Genomic DNA, 13,178 nt, shown 5'->3' on the forward strand with positions numbered 1-13,178 from the left:
CTCTTTTTTCCATTATAAACTCCTATAAATTTAGAAAAATATCTATTTGGTCATCCATTTATCCATCACATCATCATGGGAATTTCTTCAGTGGTATATTCTCCCCCCACCCGGACTATTCGTTGACCCCAGAATGCTACTGTTTAAAGAAATTGCTTTGTATATAAATCACTGAAGTGCTGAACAAAACTAAAATTGGGTCTTGTTATATTGCTAAGTGTGTTCAAAGAATTTTTCCTACAAAACCCCAGATGTAGGAGATAAACAGTAACAACAGACTGGCGACCAGGGAGGGATTCTGTCTCTTGCTGCTTAAAACGTGAATTGAATTTTAATTGTTTAGCAAAGCAAGCATCACACAATGCTCCAAAAGTTTTAAAAATCAGGGATAAAAGTTTACATCCAAAAGTGATGGGCATATGAAAATTGTGCTTTCAGACAGTAGACTTATTTATTATACCAATTCATCTCACCTTTTGATTCTGGGAAAATTTGTATAGCATTATATCTATATCTATCTATATATATTTATGTATTATATATATTTATATATATGTGCAGATTCTCATTTACAGTTCCTGCAAAAATCTAAAACAATGTGCTTCACTTCATCTATAGCAAAGGCACCTGTGTTATTCTCCCTTTTGGACAAAAGGTGATACCAAGATCCAGGTTTCCTGATGAAGACAACCGTTTTTGTTCCCCCTTCTTTCTTCCAGTCGTTTATGTCCACGAGCCAGACAAAAAGGCCACATTGTATTCCTGCTTACACCGGAAGAGGATGCTCTGTGGGCTGTTGTTTTGGAGCTTCATGATGGAACGAAGGAAACCGGGCAGAACTGTGAAGCAGAGGGACAGTAACAAAAAGGCTATTCTGGTGTGAGGAGGAGGGATCGGGAGTCTTTTCAGCTCCACAAGCAGATGTTGCTACTGGATTGACATGTGGAGCCTGCTCCTGCTGGGGAAAGGTAAAGTTTACCATTGGGACAAACGCAGAGCTCATAGATAGTCTGTCGAGCTGCTGATGAGCTTGGCGGGAAGGAAGAGGAAAAAGTACCCACTGGTAGATTTCCTAGTCGGATTGAGTCCGCATTTAAAAATATCTAGGAGGGAAAAGAGAAGAAAAAAGAATGTAAAGCTCTTTTCATGGTGTATATCTGGCATGTCCAACCAGTCGATCACGATCTACCGGTTGATCTAGGTCAAAAAAAAAAAGCTCAACAACTTGCTCAATCTAATGGGTTTTTATAACTGCCAGTTATTTTTATAGTGGGTGTAGATCGCAGTCTCTTGGGAACTGGACACGCCTGGTGTATATATTATAGATGCCTCCCTATCGTGTGACTTGTGCCATTTTGCCTGCAAAAGCAAACACACTCACCTACAGATATCAGGCATAGAGGGTATGATAAATACATGGGGCCCTGGTTGAACATTCTCTGTCCGCTAGCACAGGAGTCGTTTAAAGGTTGTGCAACAAAGGAAACGCAGCGCAATAGTTGCACAACAGCTGACTCGTGTTGTGGAGGGAGACAAAGGAAATGGAGCGGCTTCTATCCTCTTGTGCCACCTGACAGGGAAGGAAAAGGGGAGAGTTTGGGAGGTGGGATATGGCATTTGGAGACAGTGAAGCTTTGAAAATCAAACTAATGTCTTTTTTCTTTTTGGAGAAAGCTGTATCGATTCCAAGGTAATTGTTGGAAGCTGCCCAGAGTGGCTCGGGAAACCCAGCCAGCTGGGCAGGGTATAATAATAATATTATTAGTATTAATTTGAGGACAGCATTGGGGAACTCACCCATTTCAAGTAAGGATAAATTGAATACAGTTTGCTATGGAGTATGGCAGGAATTCACTTCCTTTTATAACTTACTGTAACCTCTAGGGCTACTGCAGATATATGCAAAAAGCTCATGTCCAATTGGCATATGGAGCTTCCATTGGCCAGCCAAGCATCCTGAAATGGCTGGCTGCTCACTGGCAGAAACTGCTGTTAGCTTTTTTACTGATGCCTTTTATGATCTTCAGAGTGGCAACAATGGTGTAAAAGCATGACAGCAGTATTTTAAAAGCTCTTGAGCTTAAAGGCTTGGTCCTGTATCAATATTTAAGTATTTACTGCATTATAGCAGCTGCCGAGGGACACATTAGTGTGACTCAAGCTCAAGCCTATGGAAACCAGTGGGACTCCATGGCAGTGTAATGGCTACCTATAAAGTACTTCTTGGAGCAATTCAAACCATCGTTATTTTCATGCCATGTGTGGTTTGGACCGATGGTTAAATATGGATATAAAACTGAATGCTATATAGCTGGGATATAGCACATAAGTCATCAAAGTTTTCAAAGCACAGTGGTGCCTCGCTAGACAAATGCCCTGTAAGACGAATTTTCCACTATACGAATAGGTTTTGCGATCGGAGGTTGCCTTGCAAGACGATGAGGTTTTCTACGGCCGCTTCGTCTTGCGAAGCGTGGCCAGCAAAACCTAACCTAGCAAAAGGGGCATTCGTCTAGCAAAAGGGGAACCAGCTGTAACAAGGAAAGAAGGCAAAGGAAGATCAGCTGAGAGGCGCTGACAGCTGATCTTCCTTTGCCTTCTTCTTGCGCTGCAGCTGGTTCCTTTTTGTGTTCCGCTGGTCTCTGCCAGTGAGGGACAACCGGCAGAGACCAGCGGAACACAAAGGGCTGTAGCGCAGGAAGGAGGGGAGAAGTGGAGTAACGGATCCGTTCCCCCACTTCTCCCCCCACCGCCACGCCATGGACACCCGGGAGCTGAGGACGGGGCTTCGGAAAAGTGCTGCACCTCTCTGAAGCCCCGTCCGATGTCGGCTTTGTGCCAGGCGGCGGTGGGAGAAGCGGAGGAGCCGCTTTTCCCGCCGCCGCCTGGCACACAGCTGCTTGCCTCGGCAGCTGCCGTCTTTGTGCCAGGCGGCGGGAGAAGCCCCCTACCATCCCCTCTGTGTGACAGGTGGGATAGGGGGGGAGTGGAAGAAAGATCTTCCACTCCCCCCCCCATCCCGCCTGTCACACAGAGGGGATCGTAGGAGGATCTTTCCCGTCACCCAGAGCAGAAGTGCGCCAGTGTGGGGACGTTTTTGCTGGCTGCCTTCCCCAAGCCAAGGGGAAGGCAGCCAGCAAAACACCCCCGCATCGGCCCCGTCACCCGGAGCAGAAGCGTGTGGGGACGTTTTCGCCGGCTGCCTTCCCCAAGCCAAGGGGAAGGCAGCCGGCAAAACACCCCCGCATCGGCACGCTTTGGCCCCATCACCCGGAGCAGAAGCACGCCGGTGCGGGGACTTTTCGCCGGCTGCCGAAAGCCCGCTTTCCCCTCACCCCGCCCGACACAGCGCAGATCAGAGGAGGCTTCTCCTCCGATCCGCGCTGTGTCGGGCGGGGGGGGGGAGCTGTCGGCGGCAGGGGGAGAGGAAGGAAGGAAGAGAAAGGGCTGCTTTCTCTTCCTTTGTTCCTCCCCCCCAACACATCTCACGGGTGTTCCGAAGCCCTGTCAAATGCCAGCTCTGTCGGGGGAGGCAGGCAGGCAAGAGAACAAGCGCCTGCCTGCCTTCCCCGAACCAAGAGAGCAAGTACTGCTGCCGCCGCCAGGCCCCCGGAGCCCATTAGTTGACTTTTAATGCGTTCCTATGGGAAACGGTGCCTCGCTACATGAAATTTTCGTAGGACGAATTGAGTCCTGGAACGAATTAATTTCATCTAGCGAGGCACCACTGCACTTTGAAAACATACACATTTTAACACTTCCTTCTTTTGATACCTGAAGGAGCGTCTCCACCCCCATTGTTCTGCCTGGACACTGAGGTCCAGCGCCGAGGGCCTTCTGGCAGTTTCCTCATACCGCGAAGCCAGGTTTCAGGGAACCAGGCAGAGGACCTTCTCAGTAGTGGTGCCTGCCCTGTGGAACGCCCTCCCATCAGATGTCAAAGAGAACAACTACTACCAGACTTTTAGAAGACATCTGAAGGCAGCCTTGTTTAGCGAGGCTTTTAATGTTTATTAGATTACTGTATTTTATTTTTCTGTTGGAAGCCACCCAGAGTGGCTGGGGAAACCCAGCCAGATGGGCGGGGTTTAAATAAATTATTATTATCATTATTATTATTATTATTATTGATGATGATCTTGAGTTAACTGTGGCCCTTTTATCAGTACCACTAACTGGAGCAGGAACCAGCAAGCCACTCCAGTATCGCTGCCAAGAAAACTCCATGGCCAAAAACAACAGGCATATAAAAGTTATGACGCTGGAAGATGAGCCCCTCAGGTTGGAAGTCATCCAACGCATGCTACTGAGGAAGGGCAGAGGACAAATACAAGTAGATTCAGAGCTGATAAAGTGGCTGGGCCAAAGCAGAAAGATCACTCAGTTGCAGATGTGCCTGGAAGTGAAAGGAAAGTCCAATGCTGTAAAGAAAAATATTGCATAGGAACCTGGAATGTAAGATCCATGTACAATGGTAAACTGGATGTGGTCAAAAATGAAATGGCAAGAATAAATATTGACATCCTGGGCATTAGTGAACTAAAATGGATGGGAATGGGCAGATTCAGTTCGGATGATCATCATATCTACTACTGTGGGCAAGACTCCCATAGAAGAAACGGAGTAGCCTTCTTGGTCAACAAAAGAGTGGCAAAAGCTGTACTGGGGTGCAATCTTAAAAATTATAGAATGATCTCAATACGAATTCAAGGCAGACCTTTTAACATCACAGTAATCCAAGTTTATGCACCAACTACCGGAGCTGAAGAAACGGAAATTGACCATTTCTATGAAGACTTACAACACCTTTTAGAAATGACACCAAAGAAGGATTACCATAATAAAGGACAAAAGTGGTAAGGACCTAACAGAAGCAGAAGACATCAAGAAGAGGTGGCAAAAATACAGAGAGGAATTATACCAGAAAGATATGGAGGTCTCATACACCCCAGGTTGTGTGGTTGCTGACCTTGAGCCAGACATCCCGGAGAGTGAAAAGGGGGCCATAGAAAGCACTGCTAATAACAAGGCCAGTGGAAGTGATGATATTCCAGCTGAACTATTTAAAATTTTAAAAGATGGTGCTGTTAAGGTGCTACACTTAACAGCAAGTTTGGAAAACAAAGCAGTGTCCAGAGGATTGGAGAAGATCAGTGTACATCCCAGTCCCAAAAAATGGGCAGTGCCAAAGAATGCTCCAACTACCGCACAATTGCGCTCATTTCACACGCTAGCAAGGTTATGCTTAAAATTCCACAAGGCAGGCTTAAGCAATATGTGGACCGAGAACTCTCGGAAGTGCAAGCTGGATCTTGAAGGGGCAGAGGAACCAGAGACCAAATTGCAATCATGCTCTGGATTATGGAGAAAGCTAGAGAGTTCTAGAAAAACATCTACTTCTGCTTCATTGAATACGCAAAAGCCTTTGACTATGTCGACCACAGCAAACTATGGCAAGTTCTTAAAGAAATGGGAGTGCCTGATCACCTCATCTGTCTCCTGAGAAATTTCTATGTGGGACAAGAAACTACAGTTAGAGCTGGATATGGAACAACTGATTGGTTCAAAATTGGGAAAGGAGTACGACAAGGCTGTATATTGTCTCTCTGCTTACTTAACTTATAAGCAGAATTTATCATGCGAAAAGCTGGACTGGATGAATCCCAATTAAGATTGCCAGAAGAAATATCAACAACCTCAAATATGTTGATGACACAACCTTTATGGCAGAAAGTGAGGAATTAAAGAACATCTTAATGAGGGTGAAAGAGGAGAATGCAAAATATGGTCTGAAGCTCAACATCAAAAAAACTAAGATCATGGCCACTGGTCCCATCACCTCCTGGCAAATAGAAGGGGAAGAAATGGAGGCAGTGACAGATTTTACTTTCTTGGGTTCCATGATCACTGCAGATTGTGACAGCAGTTATGAAATTAAAAGATGCCTGCTTCTTGGGAGAAAAGCAATGAAAAACCTAGACAGCATCTTAAAAAGCAGAGACACCACCTTGCCAATAAAAGTCTGTATAGTTAAAGCTATGGTTTTCCCAGTATGGAAGTGAGAGCTGGACCACAAAGAAGGTTGATCACCGAAGAATTGATGCTTTTGGATTATGGTGCTGGAGGAGACTCTTGAGAGTCCCATGGACTGCAAGAAGATCAAACCTATCCAATCTGAAGGAAATCAGCCCTGAGTGCTCATTGAAACTGAGGCTCCAATACTTTGGCCACCTCATGAGAAGAGAAGACTCCTTGGAAAAGACCCTGATGTTGGAAAAGATTGAGGGCACAAGGAGAAGGGGACGACAAGAGGATGAGATGGTTGGACAGTATTCTCAACGCTACCAACATGAGTCTGACCAAACTGTGGGAGGCAGTGGAAGACAGGAGTGCCTGGCATGCTCTGGTCCATGGGGTAATGAAGAGTCGGACACGACTAAACAACAACAACAAGTGGAAGGAGGGGGTAAGCTATGCATTTTTCATCACTAATGTAGCAATTATATTTGTACGTTAGTGTGCATCAAAATAATGAAGTTTGAAAAGAGCAGTGAAAGTGAAAAGGAACTGTATAATTCACAGCACACTGAAATACTTAGAATTTGCTGTTCATTTTAATATCCCCTACTCATCAGTGGCACATAGGGAATGATGTTTATGCAATTTTCAGTCATTTATTATGACAGCTGTGCACAACTTGTGACCTGCAAAGCTGAATGTGGCCCATCAGGCATTTACTGCCTGTATTCTGCCAGGTTCCGCCTCCTGCTTTCCCAACAGTGCCTCCTTTGCAGACAACAAAATTGCCTCCCCTTGAAAAGTCACAAACATGGCATGTGACCTGTGGGAATCGTTCTGAGACATGCCACACAAGACAGAAGAAGCAACATGGATTGGTAGGGCTGGGTAATGACGTGGAATTTCTGATGTGAGCTTTGTTGTGTATTGAGTCAAAGGATTTTATATCTGTATTACTATTGCCTGTATTTGCATTAGGGCAAAGCCTTTTGGTTCCAGAAGGTACAGCTACTATTGGTTCATTTAAGCTGCTGTATTTGGATCCTCTGTCTTATTGGTTTCCTCCAAAAGGCAGCACTGTGATTGCCAGATATAGTTCCCTCCAAAATGTATCCCTTTCTAGCTAGTCCCCTGTCCCTATAAATGTAGCTTTACTCTCCTCAGAGCTTAGTCTTGTTTGCTTTAATAAAGAAGTGTTACTAGAGAACAGCATATTATGTCAAGAGAGCTGAAATCACGAACCCCACGTCACAACAAGCTTGATGACTCGAGGGCTGCTCACATCCACTCTTAAATCACTCTTATACCATTTTAACAGCCACAGTTTGTTAAGGATGCGGAAAGGTCTTAGGACATCATAGAGTTACTTGGACCCTGCCCATCTGACTGGGTTGCCTCAGCCACTTGGGAAAAGCCACGGCTGTCAACGTGGTAGCAGAGTGTTTTGAATGTATGATGTGGATATGATCACTATCGATGCATACTGTACACATTGGGAATGGAGGTACGAATCGCATGTAATCTGTCATTGAGCCCTTTAAAATCACATCTCTTTCCTGACTTGATCATTTCATGCATTTCTAGACCTCCCCTCAACCATAATGGCCCAAAAGGTGGTTTGCAATTTAAAAAAACAAATGAAAATGACAGCAATTCAATTCTGAAAAGGAAATCCAGTAACTAAACCAGGCATCCCCAAACTGCAGCCCTCCAGATGTTTTTGCCTACAACTCCCATGATCTCTAGCTAAGAGGACCAGCGGTCAGGGATGATGGGAATTGTAGTCCAAAACATCTGGAGGGCTGAAGTTTGGGAACGCCTGAACTAAACCATGACTGTTTAACTTTGGGTATCTTCTGATGGTAAAAGGGAGGGTTGTCAGCCCCCTGCACAGTCTCTTCCAGAGTCAACTAAGAAAGCTTGCTTGTAATATCTGAAGCTTTTCTCTGTGTTTGAGCCACATTGGCCGTAAATTGTATTGATCACCTTTAGCTGCATTGTCAAATGCTATGATTCCCGATGTAATCTCTTCATACTGACACAAGTGTGTATGATCTGGCTAACATAGCACCATTTGAGTTGTTTCCCACATGTATGTTTTGCGTCATGGTGCTGCTATCAGACTTACCTCCCCTTCTGTGGACTGCAAGTGTAGTTCTTTTCTACAAGTGGCTTTTAAGTCCCCTGCAGCTGCACTCACTTGTATTCCCTTGGGAGCTTCCATTATCAAAGATCTAGTTGGCGATTCGAGTCTGAAAGTGTGTTTTTGAAAAAAGGAGAGAGAGGGGGAAAGGGGGGGAAGTCTTAAATGATTATGCGTTGCACATATCACCCAACAGCATAGGTAAAATATTTTCTCTAAGACAATGTAAAAATAAAACTTCCACTGACTCCCCTGCTTTTTGGAAAAAAATCATTTTCAAGATGAAAAACGTCAGTTCTTACAATATTCATATTCCTTTAGACCTTAATTCAGAGCTGTTTTTGGAACACATGGCATTTACTTCTGGAACCACATATATCTATATGCACATAAATACATGTACATGCATACACATCTTAGTGCATGTTTGTGTTATAGATAACAAATTATTACATTGAAAAGGGGTTATTGTCTCATATAAGAGCCTGGTTTTATGACCACCATGTGGTGCGTTGCCAAGGAGGCGAGAGGTGATAGCACACGGCAAATCTACATTCAAATATTTTCACTGCATCTTTGCAAAGTTAATTCTACCACCCTACCCAGAAGTGCTAATGATTTATGCCTGCAGCTTATCATATGATTGTTTCACTGTCACCATGACTGGTGGCTATCATGCTAGGAGGGTCTTAAATATGTGATTCTGCAAAAGAAGGTAAATGAAAATCATCAACAAACAATATGTACAGCCTGAAATCTGACAATATGGCTTTAGCTTCCTACAGGCCGTGGTGGCCTGTCTTATCAAGACTTTGTATGGATTCACATCTTGCATTATTTGCATGATCATTACAATTCTTCCACCATGACTGGAAGCTCAGAATTTACAGTTTGTTTATTTATTACTCTTTATTTTTTCTGAGGGGTTCAGAGAGGCTCTGAAATGGTCTTCCATCCAGTTAGTTTACAAAGCTAAAGGTAGACCTTCTGCAGGGGACCTTATGATGCATGTGGTTTTGTTAACCGACAGCAGGACTCAAACCTGCAGACGTCAAGCTCAGAATTTGTAACTACTTTGATGTTTTGTCTGCTCTTTATGAACTTTCCCCTTAGCTTAAGAACACGAGCATTAGAACAAATAATAAAAATAAATAAATCCCAACCCTGCTGGATCAAGCCAAAGGTCTAGTTCAGCATGCTGTTTTCACAGTGCCCAACTGTGGGAAGGCTGCAAGCAGGCTTGGTTGAATCTATGTTGTGAGGTTCATATCAAAAGCTCTCTCACCTTATGAAGTTGACACATAAGAAGCTTCTCATATGTACTGGATATAGAGTTGTACCATGACGCGGCAGGATTGAATTGGTTGAAAGAATGGATGGAATTAAAAAATGATGAGGTATTGGATCTAGAAGGGGCAGGTCTGGGTTTTGGCTGGCATTGGTATCTAATGGAAGAAAATCTCAAAACCCAAAATATTTTCATGAATAACATCATAAGGAAATCCCTATATGAAGTATGGAGGAAGTACCGTGGCATACTAGAACCCAAAACACCGGGATGGATATCACCCTTGGAAATAGTCGCTGTGAAAAGGCAGAATATGAGAACAAATTGGCCATCCTATAAAAATCTACTGGAAGAGGTAGATGGAGAATTAAAACTAAAGGAATATAAAGTAATCAAATCTTATCTGAGTAGCTGGCTGCAATTTTTTCAAATAAATCAAAGATTCCAAAAAGATAAAAAAATTGGCTTTAATAATGAAATTTTGGAATTAGATAAAATATTAATAAGGGGTAAGGACAAATATATTAAAAATTTATACGTTCTATTATTGGAATGGGAAACTAAAGAGGAATTAACAAAAGAAACAATGATAAGGTGGGCAAGATTTAGGGAAAACGATCATGCTAGAAAAATGGGAAAATTTGTGGAAGAGAGATGTAAATTTTACAGCCAACTATGATCTAAAAGAAAACCTATTGAAGATGCAATATAGGTGGCATTTAACGCTGGAAAAGTTAGCGAAAATGTATAAGGGAAGTAATGATGTATGTTGGAGATTCTACAACAAAACCGGTACATATATACACATATGGTGGAATTGCAAAGAAATTAAGAAATATTGGGAAACGACCTATAATGAATTGAAAAAGATACTCAAATATTCTTTCAAGAAAAAGCCAGAGTTATTTCTATTGGGAATTCTGGATGAAGAGATTTTAGCGAAGGACAGATGTATTCTAATGTATGCGACAACAGCAGCTAGATTACTTATAGGAAAGAATTGGAAGAGTGATAGGATACCTTGTAAAGAGGATTGGCAAATAAAAAGGATATCATATTATAATTTGGCAACAAAAATAGCAGAAATTAAAGGAATAAATGAACCAAAAAAAAAGGATAAAGATTGGAAAAAATTCAAAGATTATATAGCAAGTTTCGTGAAAAATGCCGATCTCTCAACAGACTTATGAAGGTTCAAACAAATGAATATCAAAATGGGTAGTAAGGATATAGGTATACATATGAGTAAAGAAAGAGGAAAAAAGCGTAATATAAGATCGGCTGGAAAGCACAACAGGGTGGGTGGAGGTAAGGGTGTATGAAGAGATGAAAATTGTTTTTCATTATGTAATGACTATTTATTCTTTACTGTATTTTTTGGTTTGTTTATGGCAGTTTATGTAAATTTTGGTAAATTCATGTATGAAATAAATAAATAAATAGAAGAAAATAATTAAATAAAAAAGAAGCTTCTCATATGTTCATCTCACATGAAAATGTTTATATCTACATCTATCCATAAGCAAATTTCAAGTAGCTGGACTACATGTTTCTGCAAGGCCTTTGCACTTCGATAAAACCTATGGCCGTTCCCCCCCTTCAAATTCAGCAATATGACCTTCTTAACTTCATTTTTATGCGTAATCAGCACAGCCAGAAAAATAACAATCCTTTTTCCAGTGCTGAAACTCAGCAACACAAATTCAGTGTATTGCCCCTGCAACAAATTTTGCTGCCTCATTATCTACCGGTGGGACTCCCTCCTCCTCCCCCCCCCCGGCCCAGGTTTTATTTTATTAATGTTGCTTTAGGTATTTCTATGCTGCCCTTCAGTAAGAATTCCCAGGGTTGTTTATAGAAGAGGAAAGTACCATCTCCCAGTTCTCAAAGTACCAGTGAACAACAAATGGTGGACAATAAGAGAATGCAAGAACTACAACGGCAGTGAGACCTTAAAAGCCAGATAAAAACAAATGGCATGAGTTAAATTGTGTCTTAAAAGGTCTAGGAAAATGGAAATGTTTTTCCCCTGAAACCAAAAGAACAGCACAGTATGCAATCAGCTAGGCCACTCTGGTGAGAGCATTCGAAAATTTTGAGACGAACAAGAATTTCACTGTTCATATTTTGTTTTTAAACAACCATTACGAGTCCCCAAAACTGGTTTCCAGGTCTTGATATGGAAAAACTAATGAACTCAAGCCAAAAGTGAAGTACTTTCAAACCCACTGGTTTCACATGTAACCCCTCTCATTAAAATCAGGGGGACTTCAGAAACATTTGCTATATGCTTTCTAAAAGTGCAGCATTTTCCATGGAACTGCTACAGCATTCTCTTTTAGATATCCTTGTCTCTAAAGAAAAGGGCATGGTTTAAATTCCAGGAAAGTTCTCTTTTGAACAGTCAGAGAACCTGCTTTCCTTTCAGAGAATAAATTCCTTGTCATAACAATACTTACTTCACTGCTACCAATGCAGTGTTTTATTCCCAGCCCTCCCTTAGGCAACAGGAAGGTATGCAACTATATGATAAAATGGGCTACAATTTCTACATGCTGCTCTACTGTACAGGAAATTTAAAATAAGTGTGGTTTGATTTTTTTTCCCTATAAAAAATACTACTTGCTGTGGAGGCAAAATAGCTTCTCTGTGAAAAGGTTTCATTTCAGACACCAGCACTAAGTTAAAATAATGGGCACCATCTACCCAAAGTTAAGGACACTTAAGGTCCTTTGGTTGCAGACAATGAGGCGTTAAAAGGTGCTTAACCTCACCCCTGAAATCACTGGGACTGGAAAACACTTAAATTTGATGGGGACATGCCTGGAATATATACCACAATCCTAAACTTGCTATAAGAGACTAAGGTTTCTTATCGCCTATTGTGTCAACACAATAAACCAGTGTAAATGTTTACCACTAGGAACTTTCATTGGTTGTGGATCAGGAGAAAGAGTTGGAGCTGTACCTTCAAAGAAACCTCTCTGAGCTTTGCTAATCATATTCCACTTGCCTTCCCAGGCCTACTTGAGAGAGGTGTGGGCGTGTGTGTGCACACAGAAGCACAAGTCGAACCACACTAAGATCAAGGAAAATGTCACCAACAACCAGTGCTAAATTTCTAGAAAAAAGAGGTGCAGAACTCACCATGAATGTCTCCCTTGTTCATGGCAATGGTGCCCACCTGAGAGCCGGAACGGAGTTCCAGCAAGTTCCAGCTGGAAAAAAGCCCAGCTGATGAGGAAAACTAAAATGGTACTTGGAACTGAGTACGTTCAACTCAAGCCAGGACTCTCAAGGGGCAGAAGACAATTGATCTAAGATTACTCAGCATTCAAAAGCAAATAAAGAAGGCTTGGCCATAATTATTAAGAAAGAGAATGGAGGTACTATCTGTTTGTTTGTTTTTGCTCTTGTAAATTAAAAGGAGATAGATCACTGGCATGGTGTGATAAGGGTTTGGAAATTTGGGAAGTGGAGTTTTGCTTTGCTGGATAATCTTGCTTTGCCTGAACTAATCTTCCTACAAGGCAACTATACCCAGATCCTATGTTTCAGTATGGTGGGCTTCAAAGATTCCGCTAGCTTGCATGCAGGTGAGTTCGGGAATCTGCCCAGTTCTGAGGTTTCAGGTGGTGGGATCAGCAACTCTCCACAACTCACAAGCCAGCAAAGGGGTCAGTGGGTTATGGTATGATCCCTTAATAAAGAGGGGGGAGGTTGCTCTAC

At 42.4% G+C, this 13,178-nt stretch overlaps 1 protein-coding gene across 3 annotated transcripts in view; it reads right to left on the reverse strand.

The window, feature by feature from the left end:
- Positions 1 to 905: 905 nt before the first annotated feature.
- Positions 906 to 13,178, reverse strand: part of SGCZ (sarcoglycan zeta) — a 190,529-nt gene continuing 178,256 nt past the window's right edge. For all 3 annotated transcript variants that reach the window (XM_060278820.1, XM_035112879.2, XM_060278819.1), the window contains 2 exons: positions 8,147 to 8,270; positions 906 to 1,103 (listed from right to left, as the gene is read on the reverse strand). In XM_060278820.1, coding sequence (XP_060134803.1) covers positions 906 to 1,103; positions 8,147 to 8,270 — 322 coding nt within the window. The remainder of the gene's footprint in view (positions 1,104 to 8,146; positions 8,271 to 13,178) is intronic.

The sequence above is a fragment of the Zootoca vivipara genome, chromosome 9, assembly GCF_963506605.1.
Source record: "Zootoca vivipara chromosome 9, rZooViv1.1, whole genome shotgun sequence".
Classification (NCBI taxonomy): Eukaryota; Metazoa; Chordata; class Lepidosauria; order Squamata; family Lacertidae; genus Zootoca; species Zootoca vivipara.